Source organism: Gymnodraco acuticeps, unplaced genomic scaffold (genome assembly GCF_902827175.1).
Source record: "Gymnodraco acuticeps unplaced genomic scaffold, fGymAcu1.1, whole genome shotgun sequence".
Taxonomy (NCBI): domain Eukaryota; kingdom Metazoa; phylum Chordata; class Actinopteri; order Perciformes; family Bathydraconidae; genus Gymnodraco; species Gymnodraco acuticeps.
The window spans coordinates 81,406-107,500 of NW_022991536.1; the positions used below are offsets into that span (position 1 = coordinate 81,406).

Here is a 26,095-nt window from a genome sequence, read left to right on the forward strand (position 1 = left end):
TGTTGATAGGTAATAGATTAAGAGCGGTGAATCATCTTAGAAACAAAAAGCGCTCAAACGTTTGTGTGAGTTTATCTAATTTAGCAGTGATTCCATGTCAGCCACAGCTTGTTACAAAAAACACGACTGATAGTGTGTTTAACGAACTTAAACTAGCTTTATTAAATGTCAGGTCTTTGGCAGGAAAAACATTTTTAATCAATGATTTTATCACTGAGCACAATCTCGATTTTATGTTTTTAACAGAAACTTGGATTGAACAAAATAACAGTGCAGCTGTTCTTATCGAATCAACCCCTCCCAACTTTAGTTTTATGAGTCAGGAAAGAATGCATAAGAAAGGGGGTGGAGTTGCTATTCTGTTCAATGATTCCCTTCAATGCAGGAAGAATGGAATGGAAACTTTGATTATTTTGAATATGTGGCCCTTCAGCTGAAATGCTCCTCTCGAGCTCTGTTCCTAAATATCTATAGACCACCCAAATACTGTGCAAGCTTTTTTGATGACTTTACTGAACTGCTGTCTATAGTGTGTATTGACTTTGACCGTCTAGTCATTGTTGGTGATTTTAACATCCATGTTGACAACCCCCAGGACAGAGGGGCTAAAGTACTGTTTTGTGTTCTTGATAGCTATGGACTGACTCAGCATGTGACGGAGCCCACACACAATAAGGGGCACACTCTGGACTTAATTATCTCAAAGGGTCTGAATATCTCTAAGGTTGAGGTGACTGATGTTGCACTCTCTGACCATTCCTGTGTTTTCTTTGAGAGCTCTATTTCTGTTCACACAAATGTTCAAAAAGAGATAACCACAAAGCGATATTTAACTGAAAACACTAGGGAAATGTTTACTCAGAATTTTTCTTCCACACTTGTCCCTGCTAACATCTCAGTAAATGAGCTAGTAGATCATTTTAATTCTGGGAAGAAAATATCTCCATGGAGAAAGGCCATGACCGTGAGAGCAGAAAAAAGAGAGTGTCGAAAAGCTGAACGTAGGTGGCGAAAAACAAATCTCCAGGTTCACTTTGAAATCTATAAAGAGAGACTTGGCCTTTATAATTTGGAATTGAAAAACGCACGACAGTCTTTCTTCTCTGACATCATTGCCAAAAACAATGCCCGTGCCTTGTTTGCTACCGTCGACAGACTAACTAACCCCCCAGTGTCAGTAGCCTCTGAATTTCTATCCACCAGGGCGTGCAATGATTTTGCCTCCTTCACTGACAACATTCAGAACATCAGACAAGCAGTCAGTGCCTCTGCATCAGGAACAGCAAATGTGTTGTCCCTATGTCCACTTAACATCAATTCAGACATCATGACACAATTCCATCAGATTAATGATAAAAACCTAGAGGACATTATACAACTTCTGAAATCCTCCTCCTGCTGCCTTGATATTATTCCAACAGGATTTTTCAAAGATGTTTTTCCTTGCATGACCTCAGATCTACTTCATATAGTAAACAAATCTCTTAACTCAGGTATTTTTTCACAGGCCCTGAAAACTGCAGTCATTAAACCGCTCTTAAAAAAGAATAATCTAGATGCTTCAGTAATGAACAATTACAGGCCCATATCAAACCTGCCATTTCTAGGTAAAATCATTGAAAAAGTTATTTTTCAACAGTTGAGTAATTTCTTGCATTTAAATAGTTGTTTCGATGTGTTCCAGTCAGGCTTTCGTCCAAACCACAGCACTGAGACTGCTCTTGTAAAGGTCTTTAATGACATCCACTTAAACACAGAGAGTGGCAGAACTTCAGTGTTAGTATTATTAGATCTCAGTGCTGCGTTTGACACTGTTGACCACAGCATATTACTAGACCGACTGGAAAACTGGGTGGGACTTTCGGAAACAGTTCTAAATTGGTTTGAATCCTACTTAAAGGACAGAAACAACTTTGTTTCTATAGGTGACAAATATGACATGTGGGGTTCCTCAAGGCTCCATCTTGGGGCCTCTTCTCTTTAACATCTACATGCTACCACTGGCTCAGATAATGAAAAACAACAAAATAAGTTACCATAGCTATGCAGATGACACACACATTTACGTAACCATTTCACCAGGAGACTATGCTCCAATTCAAACACTGAGTAAGTGCATTGAACAAATCAATGACTGGATGTGTCAGAACTTTCTCCAATTAAACAAAGATAAAACTGAGGTAATGGTTTTTGGAGCCAAGGCAGAACGTATAAAAGTTAGCGCTGAGCTTCAGTCTGCAATGTTCAAAACAACAGATAAAGCCAGAAATCTGCCCAAAATACATTTCTGACCTCCTGCTAAATTATGAACCATCCAGATCTCTCAGGTCTTCAGGGACTGGTCAGCTTTCTGTCCCCAGAGTCAGAACTAAACATGGAGAAGCAGCGTTCAGTTATTATGCTCCAAATATCTGGAACAAACTCCCAGAAACCTGCAGGTCCGCTGCAACTCTGACTACTTTTAAATCCAGCAAGAAGACTTTTCTTTTTGTCGCTGCTTTAATTTTAAATTTGAATTGCCTTGTGTTGAAAGGTGCTATATAAATAAACTTGCCTTGCCTTGAACATATCATAATAATGTTATAATCCACCTTAAACCTTATTCAAATGTGTACTGAACAGAGCCTGAATTCACAACAATGTATACCAATAGTTCCTTAGTTTACAGGCTGCTAACTGCTAACTCAATCTCTTACATCTAACGTGAGCTAGCTGGCTGTTTTAGAATGTGTATCATAATGGATCCCTTTTCTCTTATCTGCAAACTAAACCTAATACGGGTACAAATAAATAACATGAGCCTGAGCTCTCCTGCAGATTTCAGCACAGATTGGTTGTTCTCGATTGAGCATTATCACTGAAAAAAGATGGGCGTACCCTCAAGTTTGTTTACCTCTTTAATAGTCACACATGCAGAGCACACAGCACACACAGTGAAATGTGTTCTCTGCATTTAACCCATCCTAGAACCTGGGGTCTAGCACCAGGAGTCTAGAACCAGGAGTCTAGCACCAGGAGTCTAGCACCAGGAGCCTAGCACCAGGAGTCTAGCACCAGGAGTCTAGCACCAGGAGCCTAGCACCGGGAGCCTAGCACCGGGAGCCTAGTACCGGGAGCCTAGTACCAGGAACCGGCAGGGAGCCTAGCACCGGGAGCCTAGTACCGGGAGCCTAGTACCAGGAACCTAGAACCAGGAGCCTAGCACCGGGAGCCTAGTACCGGGAGCCTAGCACCAGGAGCCTAGCACCAGGAGCCTAGCACCAGGAGCCTAGTACCGGGAGCCTAGCACCGGGAGTCTAGCACCAGGAGTCTAGTACTAGGAGCAGTGGCCAGCTATTGCACAGCGCCCAGGGAGCAATGGGAGTGTCCGGTGCCTTGCTCAAGGGCACCACGGCAGGGCAGGAGGTGAACTGGGACCTCTCCAAGTAGCAGTCCACACTCCATATTTAGGTCTGGTCGGGGACTTGAACCGGCAACCCTACAGCTCCCAGCCCTACTGACTGAGCCACTGCCACCCTTCTGAGGTCCCACCAACACCAACACCCTGAAACATGGTGCAGCAAATTGCATCACGTCTTTGTGTAAATGCAACTTTCAGAAAGCATCGACCTCTGTTCACCAGCTGCTAACAGCTAACGTAAACTAGCTGCAGACTTCCACACAGTTTGATGCTCAGTGTAAAATTATCAGGAACAATTCACCTGGCAGACGAGTGAGTTTACTGCATGCATTAATAACAATAATACATTTAATATATTTATATATATATAGTGCTCTTCTAGGTAATCGAAGTAGCTTAAACTATAAACGAGAACACTGTGTGTATGAAGTGATGAGTTTAAGGGTCCCGGTCCGCCTGATAATCTCAGACCTCGTTAATCTGACAGAGTTCTCCGTTTACGTCCAGATGTTCTGTTACACAACATCTGGAGATCAACACATGACTTTAATATGATCCGCTTTACATAACTGCTCTGATCTGTACACACACACACACACACACACACACACACACACACACAACACACACACACACACACACACACACACACACACACACACACACACACACACACACACACACACACACACACACACACACACACACACACACACACACACACACACACACACACACACACACACACACACACACACACACACACACACACACACACACACACACACACACACACACACACACACACACACACACACACACACACACACACACACACACACACACACACACACACACACACACACACACACACACACACACACACACACACACCTGATTTGCATGAAACTTGATGGAAGGGTAAAACTTGGAGCAATAAAGAACATCTTACATTTTGAAGCGGATACTCTGATTATATTTCACTCTGTCAGCGTTCCAAATTGTCGTTTTGTCCTTGGTCTGAGAGTGGCAAAGCTCTCAGTGCATCTGAGCTCATCTCAGCCTTTGTGCTGCTGTGGATTTATTAAGGATTGTCTTATTTGTAATCATATATATTGTGCTTCATGTCGTTGCATCATCACATGGAAATATTCTGCATGTTAGCTGCGTCGTTTCACACATTTATCCAAAACTCAGTGGATCGACTCGTGCCATCAAGTCAATTAAGCATAGCACATTTTTAGAAAAGAGACGGAAAATGTCTGTAAAGTTTCCAAAAGTAAATGAAAACACGTCTAAAAACTTCAAGCCTTTTGACTTTTGTATCGTTTGAAATCCCTTCTTTGCTTTTCCCCCAAACACCCATCCTTTCATTATGTTAGCTTTGATCCAAAGCAACTCAACGCCAAGTGGATTCAACCAGGAAGAAACGCACTAAAGAGTCCTGCAGGTACTTGAGCTTCAAATACGCTAAACCCTATTTATGTCCAGAGCTCGTTCCATTGATGTGAAGCAGGTATTGATGAGGGGAACCAGTCTCCAGACAGGTTCAGGGCGTTGTGAACGTTGAGATCTGGACTACATTAACATGAGGTTTCCTCACCGCAGCATCTCGTTGTAGATCTCCACCATGCTGACGGAGATCTTGTAGTCCCAGTCCAGTTTGTCCGTCACCTCGGAGAACAGCAGGCGGAGAGCGCGCTGGTTGATGCCCGGGTTATCCAACGCTCCCTGAACACACCACACAGATACATGTTCAATACCACAGAAGAAGAAGAGGGGCTCCACATGTTACCATGGAAACGTGTGATGGTACCTCCATGGTGAACGTCTTCCCCGAGCCCGTCTGCCCGTAGGCGAAGATGCAGACGTTGAAGCCGTCGATGCAGGAAGTGACCAGAGATTGGACCTCCTGGAACACCTGAGGACCAATCAGAGAGCAGATATATATTCCGTTTAATATGATGTAAACCAGGGATGCCCAACCTTTTTTTTTTTTTAAAGTTGCCAGTCTGCCGAGATTTACCAGTCCAAATAGAGGCGTAGCCATTACTGACAGCCTACTACCAGGTAAATACACACTTCTACTTGTATAAAACTGACCTTTGTACGATGAATACTTCATAAAATACTGCAGATCCTTTATCTTACCTCTTTCTAATCTACACACATACAAGTATTTAACTGAAGTTACACAACAGTGTTGTTGATACAGAGTTGGAGTTTATTCACACGTCACTACAGTGGGTCATGTTTAAGACACATTGAACAGTGCTGCCACATATGACACAGGACAAAAGAAAAGACTCTGAACCCTTTCTTTGCCATTATATAAAAATAGTGTTGCTACAAAAGTATAAATGAGGCTTACTAATAAGACAACTCAGATCTGAAGCTACACAGGAATCTGCTGCCAACGTGCAATAAAAAAGACAACATTAATAGAATCAAAACCTTTTTTTGTTGCATTTTAGTAGAGTATAAAAAGAAATGCCTTTAAAATAGGATGCAAGCAACACTAGCTTCTTAACCTGAATTGATAATAGACTATAATCAATTTAAGTTTGAATTTATTCATTATAATTGTACAAAATGGTATAAGAATTCAAACAAACTAAAACTTACAGCTGATTAATAACGGTATCTAACTTGAGTTTTTATTATATCAAAAACCTGTTGAAATGCTTCTGTTATTTTTACTGTCCCCCAAAAGCGCGTCGGCAGCCTCCAGGAATGCTTCTTTCACAACTTCGCCGTCTTTGAAAGACTTCATGAGTTTCTCCAGAACGTGACTGACACGATAAGATGCTATGGTAGCAGCCTTGCTCTTGTTGTTGGGCCTGGTGAAAATGGACTGCTGTGCATTTAGCTGTCCTTTCAGGCCCCTCCCCTTTTGGAGCGTAGGGCAGAATTAGGAGGGAAGTTCCGTCTCGTAGCGTTTGTGCACTGTTTTTGAAATGCCGCTCCTAAATTACCCTTCTTCGATAAAGCCACGCTCGCATTGCAGATGAGACAGATGGACTTTGAATTGGAATAGATACAAAAATAATCATCCTCCCACTCGGAGTGAAAATTATATATTTGGGGCTTTTTTGCTTCTGCCATAATTGCGGTCTTGTGTGTGCGGACTGTCACTCCTGTTGCCACGGACAACGCCCACCAGCCACGCCCCGACACATGGGGTCACGCCGGCCAATCACAAAGCTTTGATGCATTCAAGTGCATTATTCTGGCACAGGAAGATTATGTTACAGGACATTAACGATAAAACAGAATATTGTTGTTTAGACACATCTCGCGATCGACTGGTTGGGCACCCCTGATGTAAACCTACAGATTTCAGAGGTTAACGCTGGTATTTAAAGGCATGTCTGCTTTGAAGATGTATTGATTATCAAAACTGTTGTCGAGCTCCTTTTGTTTAGTAGATTAATGAAAAAAAAAATCTCTGACGTAAATAAAAAATTGGAAAAATATCAAAAATGGCTGGATTTTTTTTTTTAAATGTGCAAAAAAAAAGGTTAAAAATCCCATAAAACATTTCTGAAAATAATATATGAAAAATGTATCCACAAATAATATTAAATATATCTGGAAAGTATGAGAAAAATCTGTCTAAAACCCAAATATTTTGACTCCAATTTTGTAGAAAAGCAGCAAATCCATAACTAAGGTTGAAAAACAATATTTAACCCATTATCGAAGTTGTAACAGCTCTTTTTTACTTGAGCGTTTCAGATGTGTGACCCCGCCCTCACCTCCTCCTGCGTGGCGCGCGGGGCGAACACCTTGTCCAGGTCGAAGGTCATGGTCTTGCCCTTGTTGCAGAGGTAGAGCACGGCGTCATCCTCGGAGTCGAAGCTCAGCATCGTCTTCGAGTCGGCCGAGTCCTGCTCCTCCTGGCTGACCGGACGCACGCGGCAGAACACGCGGATGTTGCCTGGCAGACGGAGAGCGGGGCAGCGTTAACACAAAACTCAGGAAGTCTGACATTTTTACAGAGAAATAAAAACAGCATCATCAGGGGTGTTTCTAGAGAGATAGTTCTGTGGCGCTGATCTTGTTTATAAGGTATATTCATTCTCACGAGAAATTAGACAATTGACCGGATTAGCATTTTTTCGTATTTTGAAAAAGAAAAACGGATGTATTATATATTTATAAAAGCCCTTTATAAAAAGCCAAATATACATATAAACAGTAAACAAAGGCAAAGGGACAGAGGCGCAAACTGAACCTGGAAACAAATACTGACACTTGCATTCAAATAATAATCAGAAAGTAATATTTCCTTTGAGTTTTAAAGCGTCCGACCTTTGAGGCGCACGAGCTCGTTGTGGCACTTCTTCCTCAGGTTCATTTCTCGCTTGTATTTCCGCAGCAGCTCCTCGTTGGTTCTGCTCACATCGCTGATCACCTGACAGATCTGAGGGCACAGGACACCTTTCAGGGTTAAGGCTCCAACTCAAAGGACTTCCTGAAATATGATGTGCCGCTCGTCTCCCCGCTCTCTCACCTCCTGCTTGGCCTCGCTGATGGCCTTCTCCAGCATGAAGGGGAACTCCTGCACCTGCCTCTTCAGACAGTTGTAGTCCGAGGTGAGGGTCCTCAGGGCCGGATGCAGACTCAGCAGGTTCATCCGGACCCCTGCAACACACACACCGTGAGATAACACGCACAGACACACGACACTGGCCGACCTGGTTTCTTGAACAAGTACTTTTAAACAAAAGAAGACATTTGAGGAAGTCTTTCGGCTTTAAGGAAACATTTGACAAAACACGATTAACTGAGAAACTGATCATCGGACAGTGAATATAATGTTTAGTTGCAGCCCTTTAAACATCAACCCCAGAAAAAGTGAAAACAAAACAACAAAGAAGAACACAGAGACGGACACACACACTGACCGGCCAGGTTCTCGTGCACCGCCTTCATCTCGCTCTCCGCCCGGACGAACGCCTCCTCGATGACCCGGTTCTTCTCCTCCTCCAGATTCTGCATCTCCACCTCCAGCTGACCCTGAGCTCGCTCCATCTCCCCCTCGTACACCATGATCTAACACACACACACACACACACACACACACACACACACACACACACACACACACACACACACACACACACACACACACACACACACACACACACACACACACAACACACACACACACACACACACACACACACACACACACACACACACACCACACACAGTATAATGTACCACACACACACACACACACACACACACACCACACACACACACACACACACACACACACACACACACACACACACACACACACACACACACACACACACCACACACACACACACACACACACACACACACACACACACACACACACACACACACACACACACACACACCACACACACATTGAAAACAGAGTCTAACTGGGGATGGCACACAATCAAACAGAAATTCAAAGACGACTGAACGACAAACATTTGAGATCAGATCCAGACTAAAACCCTCAAATGACCGACACTAAGAGCAGCTACTACGCTAAGCCAGTGGGTTTCCATGGAGATAAATACAAAGGGCAAACTGGAGAATCTAGCCGCAGGTGAACGAGGATCAGGAGGAGGGCAGGGACCACAGAACAAGCCTACATCTGATCTCTAGTCAGCTGTTAATCTAGAGTTTAGTGGAACTACTGGGAGCCTTTACTGGGTTTACATCTCAGATAATCTGACGGAGTTCTCTAACACTGATGATGTCACAGGGAGGGGGCGGGGCCAACCTTGGGCGGTGTGCAAACCGTATCGTCGCTGGAGAAGAAGTCGCTGAGACGTTTGTGATCGGAGATCATCTGCAGCGTCAGAGAGGAGGGTCAGTCTGTTTTAAATGTATTTAATCAATACTTCATTATATTCAAGATTTATAAAGACTTTATTTATAGCTTATTTTATAGTTCATTTAATGTATTTAAATAACATAATGTATTTCAATTGATTCCTTCCCGTAGAAACAGCTCCTTATATCCGTTAGCTTAGCGAGCTCGAGTGACACACAGACCCAGAAGTACTTACTGTAATGTGTTCTCTTCCATGGCGTTATTGACTGAATGGTCAGTGTGTCAGACGCCACTGGGTACGGCTCCTCATGGATACTGCACTTTCTGAAGTGCTCTCCGTCAGCTCTACACCCTGCAGGTTGTGTTACCTGTGTGCAGGTTGTGTGTGTGTGTGTGTGAAGGTTGTGTGTGTGTGTGTGTGCGTGCAGGTTGTGTGTGTGTGCGTGCAGGTTGTGTGTGTGCGTGCGTGCAGGTTGTGTGGGTGTGTTACCTGTGTGTGTGTGTGTGTGTGTTACCTGTGTGCGCAGCTGGGCGCAGGTCCTCTGTGATTGGTGCAGCTGTGTCTCCAGCTCCCTCAGCAGCGCTCTCTGCAGGCCGAGCTGCTCCTGCAGCCCGAAGCTCTTCTTCTGCAGCTCCAGCAGCGCCCGCTGAGACTCTGGAGACTCAACCTCCACCGTCTGCGTCACCACCTGAGGGGGGGGGGGGCATTATACTGGTTTACACCGGTTTACACTGGTTTACACTGGGTTAATGCCGGTGTAACGCCGGTGTAACGCCGGTGTAACGCCGGTGTAACTACAGTTTGTCTCTGGACAAACCCCGTGTTAACGCCACATGATACCGGGTTTTATTTATGTTTAGTCTTTGAACTAAGTCACAGTCAGGTGTGATCCTGGTTAAGCGCCTTTTTCTAAACACCATCTTTTTTCAATTGATTCCAATGAGAACCCGTGTGTTTCTGCTCTGATGTTAGCGTGTGTTTCTGCTCTGATGTTAGCGTGTGTTTTCTGCTCTGATGGTAGCGTGGTTGCTCTGATGGTTAGCGTTTTCTGCTCTGATGTTAGCGTGTGTTTCTGCTCTGATGTTAGCGTGTGTTTTCTGCTTCTGATGTAGCGTGTGTTCTGATGTTAGCGTGTGTTTTCTGCTCTGATGTTAGCGTGTGTTTCTGCTCTGATGTTAGCGGGTGTGTTCTGCTCTGATGTTAGCGTGTGTTTCTGCTCTGATGTTAGCGTGTGTTTCTGCTCTGATGTTAGCGTGTGTTTCTGCTCTGATGTTAGCGTGTGTTTCTGCTCTGATGTTAGCGTGTGTTTCTGCTCTGATGTTAGCGTGTGTTTCTGCTCTGATGTTAGCGTGTGTTTCTGCTCTGATGTTAGCGTGTGTTTCTGCTCTGATGTTAGCGTGTGTTTCTGCTCTGATGTTAGCGTGTGTTTCTGCTCTGATGTTAGCGTGTGTTTCTGCTCTGATGGTAGCGTGTGTTTCTGCTCTGATGTTAGCGTGTGTTTCTGCTCTGATGTTAGCGTGTGTTTCTGCTCTGATGTTAGCGTGTGTTTTCTGCTCTGATGTTAGCGTGTGTTTCTGCTCTGATGTTAGCGTGTGTGTTTCTGCTCTGATGTTAGCGTGTGTTCTGCTCTGATGTTAGCGTGTGTTTCTGCTCTGATGTTAGCGTGGTTTCTGCTCTGATGTAGCGTGTGTTTCTGCTCTGATGTTAGCGTGTGTTTCTGCTCTGATGTTAGCGTGTGTTCTGCTCTGATGTTAGCGTGTGTTTCTGCTCTGATGTTAGCGTGTGTTTCTGCTCTGATGGTAGCGTGTGTTTCTGCTCTGATGTTAGCGTGTGTTTCTGCTCTGATGTTAGCGTGTGTTTCTGCTCTGATGTTAGCGTGTGTTTCTGCTCTGATGTTAGCGTGTGTTTCTGCTCTGATGTTAGCGTGTGTTTCTGCTCTGATGTTAGCGTGTGTTCTGCTCTGATGTTAGCGTGTGTTTCTGCTTGATGTTAGCGGGTGTTTTCTGCTCTGATGTTAGCGTGTGTTCTGCTTGATGTTAGCGTGTGTTTCTGCTCTGATGTTAGCGTGGTTCTGTTGATGGTAGCGTGTGTTTCTGCTCTGATGTTAGCGTGTGTTTCTGCTCTGATGTTAGCGTGTGTTTCTGCTCTGATGTTAGCGTGTGTTTCTGCTCTGATGTTAGCGTGTGTTTCTGCTCTGATGTTAGCGTGTGTTTCTGCTCTGATGTTAGCGTGTGTTTCTGCTCTGATGTTAGCGTGTGTTTCTGCTCTGATGTTAGCGTGTGTTTCTGCTCTGATGTTAGCGTGTGTTTCTGCTCTGATGGTAGCGTGTGTTTCTGCTCTGATGTTAGCGTGTGTTTCTGCTCTGATGTTAGCGTGTGTTTCTGCTCTGATGTTAGCGTGTGTTTCTGCTCTGAGTTAGGTAGCGTGTGTTCTTGCTCCTGATGTTAGCGTGTGGTTTCTGCTCTGATGTTAGCGGTGTGTTTCTGCTCTGATGTTAGCGTGTGTTCTGCTCTGATGTTAGCGTGTGTTTGCTGCTCTGATGGTAGCGTGTGTTGCTGCTCTGATTGTAGCGTGTGTTTCTGCTCTGATGTTAGCGTGTGTTTCTGCTCTGATGTTAGCGTGTGTTTCTGCTCTGATGTGTAGCGTGGTTTCTGCTCTGATGGTAGCGTGTGTTTCTGCTCTGATGTTAGCGTGTGTTTCTGCTCTGATGTTAGCGTGTGTTTCTGCTCTGATGTTAGCGTGTGTTTCTGCTCTGATGTTAGCGTGTGTTTCTGCTCTGATGTTAGCGTGTGTTTCTGCTCTGATGTTAGCGTGTGTTTTCTGCTTCTGATGTCAGCTGTGTGTTTCTGCTCTGATGTTAGCGTGTGTTTCTGCTCTGATGTTAGCGTGTGTTTCTGCTCTGATGTTAGCGTGTGTGTTTCTGCTCTGTGTTGTGTGTTTCTGCTCTGATGGTAGCGTGTGTTCCTGCTCTGATGTTAGCGTGTGTTTCTGCTCTGATGTAGCGTGTGTTTCTGCTCTGATGGTTAGCGTGTGTTTCTGCTCTGATGTTAGCGTGTGTTTCTGCTTCTGATGTTAGCGTGTGTTTCTGCTCTGATGTCAGCGTGTGTTTCTGCTCTGATGTCAGCGTGTGTTTCTGCTCTGATGTCAGCGTGTGTTTCTGCTCTGATGTTAGCGTGTGTTTCTGCTCTGTTGTTAGCGTGTGTTTCTGCTCTGATGGTAGCGTGTGTTTCTGCTCTGATGTTAGCGTGTGTTTCTGCTCTGATGGTAGCGTGTGTTTCTGCTCTGATGTTAGCGTGTGTTTCTGCTCTGATGTTAGCGTGTGTTTCTGCTCTGATGGTAGCGTGTGTTTCTGCTCTGATGTTAGCGTGTGTTTCTGCTCTGATGTTAGCGTGTGTTTCTGCTCTGATGTTAGCGTGTGTTTCTGCTCTGAAGGAAGCGTGTGTTCTGCTCTGATGTTACGTGTGTTTTCTTGCTCGTGATGTTAGCGGTGTTTCTGCTCTGATGTTAGCGTGTGTTTCTGCTCTGAGTTAGCGTGTGTTTCTGCTCTGATGTAGCGTGTGTTTCTGCTCTGAAGTTAGTGTGTGTTTCTGCTCTGATGTTAGCGTGTGTTTTCTGCTCTGAAGTTAGCGTGTGTTTCTGCTCTGAATGTTAGCGTGTGTTTCTGCTCTGATGTTAGCGTGTGTTTCTGCTCTGATGTTAGCGTGTGTTTCTGCTCTGAGTGTTCGGGTGTTTCTGCTCTGATGTTAGCGTGTGTTTCTGCTCTGATGTTAGCGTGTGTTTCTTGCTCTGAAGGAAGCGTGTGGTTCTGCTCTGATGGAAGCGTGTGTGTCTGCTCTGATGTATCGTGTGTTTCTGCTCTGAAGTTAGCGTGTGTTTTTCTGCTCTGAGTTAGCGTGTTGTTGTTTCTGCTCTGATGTTAGCGTGTGTTTCTGCTCTGAAGTTAGCGTGTGTTTCTGCTCTGAAGTTAGCGTGTGTTTCTGCTCTGATGTTAGCGTGTGTTTCTGCTCTGATGTTAGCGTGTGTTTCTGCTCTGAAGTTAGCGTGTGTTTCTGCTCTGATGTTAGCGTGTGTTTCTGCTCTGAAGTTAGCGTGTGTTTCTGCTCTGATGTTAGCGTGTGTTTCTGCTCTGATGTTAGCGTGTGTTTCTGCTCTGAAGTTAGCGTGTGTTTCTGCTCTGATGTTAGCGTGTGTTTCTGCTCTGAAGTTAGCGTGTGTTTCTGCTCTGATGTTAGCGTGTGTTTCTGCTCTGAAGGAAGCGTGTGTTTCTGCTCTGATGGAAGCGTGTGTTTCTGCTCTGAAGGAAGCTTGTGTTTCTGCTCTGATGGAAGCGTGTGTTTCTGCTCTGAAGGAAGCGTGTGTTTCTGCTCTGATGTTAGCGTGTGTTTCTGCTCTGATGTTAGCGTGTGTTTCTGCTCTGATGTTAGCGTGTGTTCCTGCTCTCCTCACCTGGACCCTGGGGGGCGAGGCTGCCTGTCTGGAGAGCTCCTCCTCACACTCCTGCAGCCGGACGCAGACCTTCTGCTCGGCCTCCTGCTGCCTCGTACCGGCCTCCTCCTGCAGCCGGGTCGATTCCTCCAGCTGCCGGTGGAGGCTCTCCACTCTGGAGCTTTTCTCCAGCAGCTCCCTCTCCAGCTCGGCCAGCCGGCGCTCCCTCTGCCGGGCCTGGCTCTCCAGCGGGACACCTCCCTGCGCAGAGACTCCGCATCCTGCAGCACAGAGGGGGGGGGGGCTTCACTGAGGACACTTCACTGAGGACACTTCACTGAGGACACTTCACTGAGGACTAGGGATGTAACGATACCAAAAACTCACGGTACGATAATATCGCGATATTGAAAAATAAAAAGGGAAATGTGAATTTTTGTTTCTTTATTAAATAATAAATCTGATTCGTGCAGCATATTAATAGGATAGTAGTATTTTAAAGTGTCAACAATATAATAATCAGACCCTGCAATAGAATAAATCAAGTTTCACTTTAGTTTTTCAAGTAACTCACTCACTCACTCACTCAGCGTCATCAAGGTTATCTGTTAGGAATATGAGCATGTCCACATTTCCAGGTAGAAGCTGGGATGTTTGGGCGTTTGCAAAATCCCCTGCTGTGGAAACAACTCTCTTGCTTGGTACTGATGTTGCTGGGACAGAGAGATATGCTTTGGCCATGGGTGACAGCAGTGGGTCAAACTGTGCATTGTCTCTCCACCACTTCAACAACAATACAGTGTTTGCCAAGAAGGTGAGGCTTATTGACAGAGATATAGATATACTGTTGGTACTTGTCCATGTCTCTAGGTGTGTACATGTAGCCCTGTAAATACCATGTCCTTTTGTGTTATCTGTTGTTTTATGTTCATGTTGTAACCTACTTGCTGCCATGTTGGACAGGTCTCCCATACTGAGGACACTTCACTGAGGACACTTCACTGAGGACACTTCACTGAGGACACTTCACTGAGGACACTTCACTGAGGACACTTTACTGAGGACACTTTACTGAGGACACTTCACTGAGGACACTTCACTGAGGACACTTCACTTTAGCCTTATGGATTCCATATTGTAAATTATTGTTTTGTAGCCGCAGGTTGTGAGGGCATGCAGATATACGTGTACATGTATGTGAAGTATATGTAGATAAAGTGTACATATATGAAGTTTCTATTTATTTTAGTTTACAATGTACCTGGCTGTGGGGGCTGCTCTCTGTGTATATGTATATGCAGTATTAGTACACAGAGTGTGTATTAGTACCTGGATGTGGGTGTAGTGGGTGCTGCTCTCTGTGTATATGTATATGCAGTACACAGAGTGTGTATTAGTACCTGGCTGTGGGTGCTGCTCTCTGTGTATATGTATATGCAGTACACAGAGTGTGTATTAGTACCTGGCAGTGGGAGCTGCTCTCTGTGTATATGTATATGCAGTACACAGAGTGTGTATTAGTACCTGGCTGTGGGTGCAGCTCTCTGTGTATATGTATATGCAGTACACAGAGTGTGTATTAGTACCTGGCTGTGGGGGCTGCTCTCTGTGTATATGTATATGCTGTACACAGAGTGTGTATTAGTACCTGGCAGTGGGAGCTGCTCTCTGTGTATATGTATATGCAGTACACAGAGTGTGTATTAGTACCTGGCTGTGGGTGCAGTGGGGGCAGCTCTCTGTGTATATGTATATGCAGTACACAGAGTGTGTATTAGTACCTGGCTGTGGGTGCAGTGGGGGCAGCTCTCTGTGTATATGTATATGCAGTACACAGAGTGTGTATTAGTACCTGGCTGTGGGTGCTGCTCTCTGTGTATATGTATATGCAGTACACAGAGTGTGTATTAGTACCTGGCTGTGGGGGCAGCTCTCTGTGTATATGTATATGCAGTACACAGAGTGTGTATTAGTACCTGGCTGTGGGTGCAGCTCTCTGTGTATATGTATATGCAGTACACAGAGTGTGTATTAGTACCTGGCTGTGGGGTGCAGCTCTCTGTGTATATGTATATGCAGTACACAGAGTGTGTATTAGTACCTGGCTGTGGGTGCAGCTCTCTGTATATATGTATATGCAGTACACAGAGTGTGTATTAGTACCTGGCTGTGGGTGCAGTGGGGGCTCCTGCAGGCGTTGAGCTCCTGCTTCAGACGCTGGTTCTCGACCACCAGCAGCTCCAGCTGCTTCTCCAGGTCCGTCGCCCCCTACAGGACGGAGCAAACCATGTCATTAAATAACGTCTATTTAGCAAAACTCAATCCGTTCTTTATACGCTTCCAAATCAGCACACAACAAAGTGTTGACTTCTCCATCTGTTAGTTTCTTACTCACACCGCGGTGTGACACCTGAACGCACCTCTCTGTGTGTGTGTGTGTGTGTGTGTGTGTGTGTGTGTGTGTGTGTGTGTGTGTGTGTGTGTGAGTGTTCCTCAGGAATGCAGTGCAGCAGGCTCTCACCAGCTCAGAGCGAAGTCTCTCCACCTCCTGCGTCTGATCCACCAGCTTCTCCTCCAGCTCCTCCACCTGCACACACACGCACACACGCACGCACACACACACACACACACATCAAAAGTAACTCTTAACTATAAAAGCAACGCTAACATAACTCGTTAGGAGCGTGCAACGCAACCACTCCGCCGCAGGGTTGACTCCAGGTTGAGGCTCTTCTCTCTTTTCAAAGGGCGAAAAAGTCCCTTTTTATATAAGATTTGCAAAATGACACAAACAGCTTTGTCGTCCACGCAGAAACACATTTTACTTTAAGCATGTATTGAAATTGTGAACCAAAACACGTCATAACTCAGTTCATAATGCTTTGTTCTAAAAATGATTTTATATTCTATGTTCCTCATTTCTTCTTTGTTTGGTGCAATACATATTTTTGTAAAGAGACTGGAAAAGCGCTACATAAATGAAATGTATTAAGTTTAACAGATGAGGTACGCAGCGTGGACGTTCCGCGTCCCTCTGGTCTCAGGCACTTCTGATTGAAGCTGCGACCGTCTGAAACACGGCAGAGACAGAGAAGCACAGCGCTGAGACTGTCCGCAGAATCCAGACAGACAGTCTGACCTTTAGTCTCCGCGCTGCAGCAGAGGGACGGGAGGTGAATATCAGAGTTCAAATGTGCAGGACACGCAGGAGCTGCTGATTTGACCAGAGCGAAGGATCTCAGAAAAAGAATGTACGATCAACGGTACGAAGAAGTATAAACGTCCTCTCTCCTTAGGAGGCGGGGTCTAAGTGACTTAGTTTAAATTAAACTCACATTTAATACTTAAACTCATTTAAGGTTATGAATATTTCTTTATCTGGGGTATTTGTTAAACGTTAGCTCGAAACATGTCGACAGTTTAGCGCTCTGTGTTTCCAGATCTCACGTGTGTTGCCCAATCAGACACATGCTCCATATCCCCCGATCTGTTCGTCTGATTTCAGCGTCAGGTTGTGTGTGTTTTAAACTAGCAGGAAAAGAAAGGAATACACACACCTTTTGCATTTTGTATTTGCTTTCCCCTTTCCGCCTATGATTCATGCTTAGGTGTTAATATCACACAGATGGTAGCGGGTATTGATATAATATTTGCTTTCCTGTATGTCTACCTCTCTGTGAACATCCAGTCAACATTTGGTGACATCCTGATCAATATTCCCAGAGATACATGGGATAAGCCCGACACGGCCGCCTTCAGAGGAGCCTACATGTTATGGGAAAGTTCCAAACATGAACAAAAAAAAGATTTTGCTGTAAAATATTTGTACACAATAATCTAGACGTATTAAAGTAATGATGGTTGAGCTTCGTTCTGCCTCTGGGAGGGGTACCTCCACTTGAAGAGCCTTAGTTCCTCTGTGGCTATAGGACATATTCTCTCTCACTGGAGGAGAGTCAGAGTTCGATCCGACCGGCAGACGAACCTTTCTTTGCAGCCGCGTAACGAGCTGCTCTTCTTCTGGACTTCTGGAACAATCTGACGGTTTTTCACCAGGCGGCAACACCCTCACACCTACACACACACACACACACACACACACACACACACACACACACGCCCACGATTAATTTCAAACAGGACTGAGAACGATTTTATTTATTTTTTAATTGTCTGCAAGATCTCCAACGTCAACAATGTCTGTAACTTATCGGACGAATCGGACATGACCATCTATCTGCAACCTCTCGTTTCATTGGAAGGTCTGCACATCATACATCTCCAACGTCTCTTATCTGTACAGCTACGTCTAATGTCTGCAACCTCTCTGATATCCAACGCCTTCAACGTGACTGCTACATATATCTAAGATCTGCAACATCTAACATGCTTGCAACCTCTCTTATTCGTCTGCTGTCTCTCATCAGGCCTGCAACCCCAACGTCTTCAGCAACGTCGCTCCCCTGCCATGTCTAGTCTGCAAACTCTCTTCCGTCTGCGACATCTGTAAATCCTGAGTGTCCGTAACAGCACTGACATCGGTCTCACCGTTGGGCAGGGGTTGCGGCGGTTGCGGCGGTTGCGGCCGCTCCTCCGGCGGCTCTCGAATGCTCGTCTTCTCCTGACCGCTCTGCTGCTGCAGCTGCTGGAGCAGGAGGTGACGAGACACTTCCTCAGAGCGAAGACGAGCCTGAAACTCACACACTTTGTCCTGTAGAGTCTGAACACACACACACACACACACACACCATTTAGTCGTGATGTCATGTGGCACCAAGGAGCTGTTTCTAGGAGGAAGAAGCTGCATGAATCACATCTACATCTGTGGGTGAGTGAAGAGGATGACTACAACGAAAGGAGTACAGATAGAGGAAGAGGAGGAACTTCGTGTCTTTACGTTGGCAGCAGTCCAGCACCAGGTGACCCTCTGCAGACCAGGAGAGACGGGACAAAGATGGAGGCCGAAGCAATGAGAGAGGAAGCAACAGAGACTTAATGACAGACACGAGGAGAGAGACGGAAACGGGCTTTGCAGACGATTCAGATCCATTGAAGCAACATTACCCACAAAGCCTCTCGAGCGATTAACTCTCACAGCATGGTCGTTCTGTTCCAGCTAAGCTTACTCTTGTTTTATTCGGTATACGCAGGGTTGGGAGGGTTACTTTGTGAATGTAATCAGTTACTGAATACATGGCTCTGAAAGTAATCCGAATACAGTTACGTGTCTTAAAAAAGTAACGTAATCAGATTACTTTTGGATTACTTTCTTTTTCCTTCACAGATGGATGTGTTGGTGAACAGGAGACACACAAAGGAAACTGAACGTGTTTTTACTGTTTTAATGGCTTATCAAGAGCACATCTGAAACATCACATCTGAAACGATGTAACAACATAATACACTCTCTGGGGATGCAGCTTGGGATGTGAGGAGTGAGGACACGGCTTAGAACGGGCGTGTCGCCTTCTGTCCTGCCAGTGTTGGCAGGACATGAATTAAAATGTCGAACTCGGACATATTTTAAGGACATTACGGCCAGGGGTGTAGAGCTATATTTGTTTAAGCACCGGATCAGCAAAACAGGAGAGTGTGCACCAGTCTGCCTTGATCTATGTATTCATGTCTGTGACTCTCACAGTATCTGCTGCTCACAGCTGTTTGATAGAAGGAAAACCTCCTTCACTTCATGAAATCTCTGCAGCACCAGGAGGCAGCGGGAGGGTTCACTCAGCCTCTGAGAAGACGAGCACGCAGTGCCTTTCACACACCGCCTTCACTGTGTTTACCTTCAGAATCATAAGGCTAAAGAGCGGTGTGGCTGATGTGTTTTAACCACACACACACACACACACACACACACACACACACAACACACACACACCACACACACACACACACACACACACACACACACACACACAACACACACACACACACACACACACACACACACCACGACACACACACACACACACATCCACACACAACACACCCACACACACACACAGCACACACACACACACACACAGCACTATCACAACACACACCACAACCACAAACCTTTGTTATCTTTCACACATTATCTTAACCCTCCCCCCCCCTTTTTTTTTCAAACGCTACCTTTTTTCGGTCCATCTTGCTGCGGTAACAGTTTTTGTGCGCTGTGATGATTCGGCTGGACCTTTAGTAATGATATTAAATGTTGTGAGGAAATCCTTTCCCTCCAATAAGTATTCCAAAATGTATTCACTGCACTGCGTGTTACGAAAGTAACTGTAATCAGATTACTCGTTTTCAAATGTAACGCCAGCTGAATACAGTTACTTGATTGTTGTATTCTGATTACGGAACGCCTTACATGTATTCCGTTACCACCCAACCCTGGGTGTATACCGGGGACAGCACAGTGGTCGTTACGGAGCAGCAGTGGTTAGATCTCGGGATGCTACAACAACATGCTCATACTCGAAACAAAGATATAACACAAGTAAAAAGGAGAATCTAAAACACGTAATAGTGCTTCATCTTTATCAATGTGCACTTCTCATTATTCTGCCTTTTACTTCAGATTTATATTTAACTTTGGATCTCATTATGACCTTCACCAAGGACGTTTATTATTAGAGTTACAGAGCTGCAGCTGTGTGTGTGTGTGTGTGTGTGTGTGTGTGTGTGTGTGTGTGTGTGTGTGTGTGTGTGTGTGTGTGTAACTTGCAGAGTAACTAAAACATCAGGGTGGATCAACAGTGAAGTCTCTGATTTGACGAGCGGGTCGACAGGAGGTTTCCCCCGAGGCCAGGTGTCAACAGAGTTTGTGCTGAGTCAGCAGTGAGTCATCAGTTTTCAACTTTTTTGTAATCGTCGACAATAAACGGACAACTATCACGTGCATTTCAAACGTGCACTTTATTTTCCTGTTACACTCTTTCTCGACGAGGCAGCTGCATGTTTCATAGAGTAATACATGTATATCAGAGTATTTGCATAGCTAGTTATTAAAGCAGACCCTCGCTGGTACACCTGTTCGTTAACACACATATCTAATCAGCCAATACATTGAGGCATGGTGAAGAGGACCTGGTGAAGTTCAAACGGAGCATCAGAGCGGGGAAGAAAGGGGACCAGAGACTGGTCCAGTTCTCTGGGAGCCTTTCTGAAGCCAGAGGTCAGAGGAGAAAGGCCAGACTGCTTCATCTCACATATTTGACTTTTTTCAAAATCTCAAAATTCTGATTCATTTTCTCAAAATCCTGACTTTTCAGAAAAGTCTCAAAATTCTGACTTTTTTTTCTCAGAATAATTACTTTTTTCTCCAAAATCTAAAAGTTCTGACTTTTTTCTAAAGATTCAGACTTTTTCTCAAATGTCTTACTTTGTCTTTAAATCTCATAATTACTTTTTTCGCCAAATTCTAACTTTTTCTAAAATGCTGAATTTTTCATAAAATCTCTAAATTCTGGCATTTTCAGAAAACCTCAGAATGTTGACTTTTTAAAAACAACAATTCTGACACATTTCCTAAAAATTCTGACTTTTTTTCTCAAAAACGTCCGATCATAGAAAGGCAACTCTAATAACCACATCAAGGTGTGCAGACGCCCATAACGCAAGAGGGGGTCCAACCCAGTACCGGTAAGTTGTACCTGATAAATGAGTGAATTCTGGTTTATTCTGATGTCGTAATCGCTCAGGTAAAACACTATGTTGCAAGAGTAAGTCTAATATTAACATAAAACACAACTGAAAAGGTAAAATATTGGTTTCAGTGCCGAGCAGGGGTGTCAAACTCAAGGCCGTATTTGACGTGGCCCGTAAGAGCTCTGAAAGAATATACTACGTTTATTATACGTTCTCCATAAACTACATGTCCCACAATGCATCTCATTTTGTGACATGCACACTAAAGAGACTTGCAATTATTTACTGTTCAGATAAATGACAGTAGTGGACGGTTAGCGCACCTGTATGAGCAGCTGCTGGCTGGGGGCGCTTGTTTCGCTCAGCTCTGCGCTCAGAGAGGGGCGGTGAGAGAGGCTGGGCAGAGACAGGAAGGAGGCGTCGTCTTCACCATCACTCATCAGGAAGTCCAGAGAGCTCGCTGCAACACAGAGGAGGTTCACATCAGGACCGTGAGAGATGGTGAGCAACCTGCAGACTATGCTGCTATGGACAGTCCTGCAATAATGCTCAGAATATTGAAGTGACTGTTGTGTTTTTATTTAGGTTTTAATTAAGGTTCAAGGCTCAAGGTTCAAGGCTCAAGGTTCAAGGCTTTTACTGGTCATGCGTACATAGCTACAGTGTAGTTATGACGATGAACATCTTAGGTCCCAGGCTCCTCCAACAGAACACAATAACACAGATAATAGTGAAAAAATACGAAAAAAGGCAAAGTTGGAGAGGAGCCAGGAGACAATGCAGCCATCTTCACCGGCGCACTTGTAACAAAAATGTTGTCTTTGACTGTGTGTATAACTAACTAATATATATATATATATTTACACAACTTTTTATATACATTTGTTTTTATATTCGGGATCGTGGGAAACGGTGTTTCGATCTCTCGGTACACACAAACTGGAAGATTGACAATGAAGTTGACTTTGTTATAGATATCCTTCTGCGGATAATGCATCGTTCTTTTATCTCAATTTCTATATTCTTTGGATATATATCTACAAAATACATTTTTTGCAATTTCAGGTTATTCTAGTATTGCTGGCCCTCATTGTTTTACTAAAACCAATGAATTATTGATCAAAATGAATGCGATTAAGTTTGGTTAAACTTCGTCCTATATTTTGTACGGCCGCATTGAAGCGTCTAGAGAAATCATTCAGGAGACAATGGAAGGGTTCAAATCTTTTTCAGGAGGTTTGTGTTTTTTCATGGAGATAAATCGGCAGTTTCCTTTAAGGTCACGCGGTACGACCGATCTTAATAATGAAGAGTGACACAAAGCGTTGTTTAACAGCGAGTTGCACAGACCTCCTGATGTATGGAGAAATGTAAGTCTCTTAAGGAGAGCAGATTTGCTGAGTAAGCAGATTTGCTGAGATCAGAGAATAACGAGGTCAACGTAAAAGAACACAAAAACCTGAAACACACACGTTGTTCCCGAGTTCACCTGAACGCATCACCACCATGAGAACCAGCCCGACCAGACAACAGGTGATAACAGCTGAGTGTGTGTGTGTTCAGGGGGGGTCACACACTTTCTACAAGGCCTCACCAAATCTCATCAACCTGAGAACAATCTGCACTCTGTGAGAAATCTGAGCCACACACAGAATGTTGAGCTGAGGCCACACACTGATAGACCAAACAACAGGATTACACACACACACACACACACACACCACAACACACAACACACACACACACACACACACACACACACACACACACACACACACACACACACACACACACACACACACACACACACACCACACACACACACACACACACACACACCACACACACACACACACACACACACACAACACACACACCACACACACACACACACACACACACACCACACACACACACACACACACACACACACACACACACACACACCTTACTATAAGGGTTTTATTCAAACACTAATATTTAAACTGTTTTTCCTGCAGCTTTAAGTGTTTTTTTAAAGCATTTTATTCAGATTAATAAATGAAGTTCCTTTGAACTGAATCTAAACGGATGTTTTACTAGAAATAATCAAAAACTATTTAATTCCGGATAATAAACATCAATAAATAGTGGATTTGATGTTCAGTTAAAGACAGAAATACATTTTAAGTTTCATTTGGTGGATTGATCAAAGGTCCAAGAGTGCAAAAAGATTCTTGACTAACTCATATGAATTTAAATAATTATTAAAACGTGTTATTAAATTATTGACCGAGTTTCGATTGAACTAAATAAAACTAATAAACTTTAAACAGTCAATTTGCATTTTATGTGTCTCCTGAGCCCTGAGCCTGTTTTTCAGGTCTCAGGCTAGAAAATGACATTCCCAGAACAAATATCTTCTAAAAGGGTTACATTAATAATCTTTGTTCTCAAAGTAATGATAAACCTGTGAGATGGATGCAGAAGAGTCAGAATCAATATAGGTGTTTTTTATTTTAAAGAAAATTCAGATTGAACATGGTAAAAAACTGTAAATTATGTGTCCGTCCAAAGATTATTTTGTACTTATAGTGAAAACTGACCTTGGATGATGGGTTAGTAGACTAAAAGCTTTAGGAATCCAAAGTACAACATGTAATAAGTACCTGTATCAAGATTGATGCAAAACAAGTGATATTTGACCTTTTTAGACAGGTTTAGCAACAAAAAAAAACCCTCTTCTGGGGCCATTTTCCATATCTCTGGCCCCCTTACTCGATTTTGACGAATTAAATCTCTTTATAACCGCCAGAGCCAATAGAATCGAGGGACAGTTCTACACACAAACACATGTTACCAAAATAAGGAGAGAGAGTGACGAGTGGCCAAAACCGGAAGCTGCTACCATTAGCTGCTAACTTTTTTTCTCCGATTTTTACATAAAAATGGAATTATGGATTATAAATAAAAAAAGATTATTACACAGACAGATTATCAACCTATGGATTAACCGATTCAGCCGCGTTTTTTCTCATTTTAATGCCATTGAACACGTCTTTTGATCAGATTGACGGTGAGACGATCTCCCGTAAAAGCTCAGGTATGTGTTGTGATTAGGGCTGTCAGTCGATTAAAATAGTTAATCGCAAATTAATCGCACATTTTTTATCTGTTCTAAATGTACCTTAGAGGGATATTTTTCAAGTTTTTAATACTGTTATCAACATATGAGTGGACAAATATGCTTTATGCTAATGTTTATTATCATTTGAACAATGACAAATATTCTCATGAATATTAAACATAACCTCTGAACATTACAAATATTCGCCTCAATTCAACCTGGAACCTCTCTCATACAATACTGTGTGTGTGTGTGTGTGTGTGTGTGTGTGTGTGTGTGTGTGTGTGTGTGTGTGTGTGTGTGTGTGTGTGTGTGTGTGTGTGTGTGTGTGATCGTTGGAGCTATGTGCAGCTCAAGGCATATGCTCGAACCGGAGCTGCCTGGACGCTGCAATCCTGTTGCGCACTATCCGTGCTGAGTGTGCTGACTTTTCGTACAATGTCCCACTGTCTTGCTTCCTGCATAAAGTCAAGTGCTCGGCGCAGTTGTGTGGATAGAGCGCTCCTCTGTTTTCATTTAAACAGCTCCTTATATCCGTTAGCGCAGCTAGCTAGCACCAGATGCTAACAACAACAATGCACGTAAGGTCTCTCTCTCGCTCGAGCCACACATACACACCCTCCCGGTCCTCCAGATGGCCAGTCGGTGCCTGCCGGTGAGCGTGGAAGTGTGGTCTGCCACAAGCAGGAGCGGGGCTGCCAGCATCAGCTTGTAGACGGTATTTTAAACTCGATGCGCTCTGAAACTACGGGGCGGCCGAGGAAAAAAAATACACATGCGTTAATCGCGTTAAAATAATTTGTGGCGTTAATTTTTTTTGCGTTAACGCGTTATTAACGCGTTAACTTGACAGCCCTAATTGTGATGTCTGTTTGCTTCCCCTGTCGCGAGTTCGGATGGCTCAGTGATGATACTATATACCTAAATAATCTGTGGAGCCTCAGCTTTAATCGGATATCTTGTAAGTGCAGCTATGATAAGTAATAAGGGTACTTTTATCTTGAGATCTGTGCCAAAGTCAGTTTGCATTTTTTCGCTCAGGTCATTTAGATGCTTCTTATGAGACTTGTGTTTTGTTTTGGTAAACATGGTTTGTATCGTCAGTTAGCTGAGATTCTTCCCGTTAATCTGGTGCTACACACTAATAGTTTCATACATGTTAAGAAGCCCTGACACAGTCTCGAAAAAAACGTTTTAAATACGCAAGAAATAAAAGGTCGTCTATCAATTCAATCTTAATGATTTAATTTTCCAGCTTCAGAAATGTGTTAAAATGTTAGAATAAAAGAATATTTTGAGTTCTTTTGGTCAAGAAAATAACATTTCCTTATAAAGTTCACAGAGGTAAACAATAGAGCAAAGTAGAAAACCAATGAGGATTTAAAATTCTGATAATCAGCTTTTTTCTCGGCTAATCCTTTAATCATTGTGTCCGGAAACATTCAGAAAATGCCTGGTTTGTTTTTCTCCAGAATCTAAAGCCATTTCTGAAACTGAAAAACAAATAGAAAATGTTTTGAGAAACAGACAGGTCTACGGAGTGAGAGAGAGCCTCTCAGCGCAGAGAAGGAAACGAAAAGCCTCGAATGTTAAACCTGATCGTCTCCGGGGACGAAAGACAATCCGCTGGGAAAACATACTGACAGCGAACAACAACAGACACATAAATAATAAACAAATAAAAAAGAAAACGTG

The 26,095-nt window shown here is 43.8% G+C and overlaps 1 protein-coding gene across 1 annotated transcript in view; it reads right to left on the bottom strand.

Moving 5' to 3' along the window:
• kifc3 (kinesin family member C3) overlaps nt 1–26,095 on the bottom strand; it is a 65,554-nt gene that overhangs the window by 7,372 nt on the left and 32,087 nt on the right. Inside the window, 14 exon segments of the mRNA XM_034197153.1 lie at nt 5,004–5,131; nt 5,217–5,321; nt 7,159–7,340; nt 7,715–7,826; nt 7,917–8,047; nt 8,311–8,458; nt 9,743–9,916; nt 13,675–13,898; nt 13,901–13,934; nt 15,817–15,921; nt 16,175–16,240; nt 17,546–17,727; nt 18,202–18,373; nt 21,618–21,754. Of these exon segments, the coding sequence (XP_034053044.1) occupies nt 5,004–5,131; nt 5,217–5,321; nt 7,159–7,340; nt 7,715–7,826; nt 7,917–8,047; nt 8,311–8,458; nt 9,743–9,916; nt 13,675–13,898; nt 13,901–13,934; nt 15,817–15,921; nt 16,175–16,240; nt 17,546–17,727; nt 18,202–18,373; nt 21,618–21,754 (1,900 nt within the window).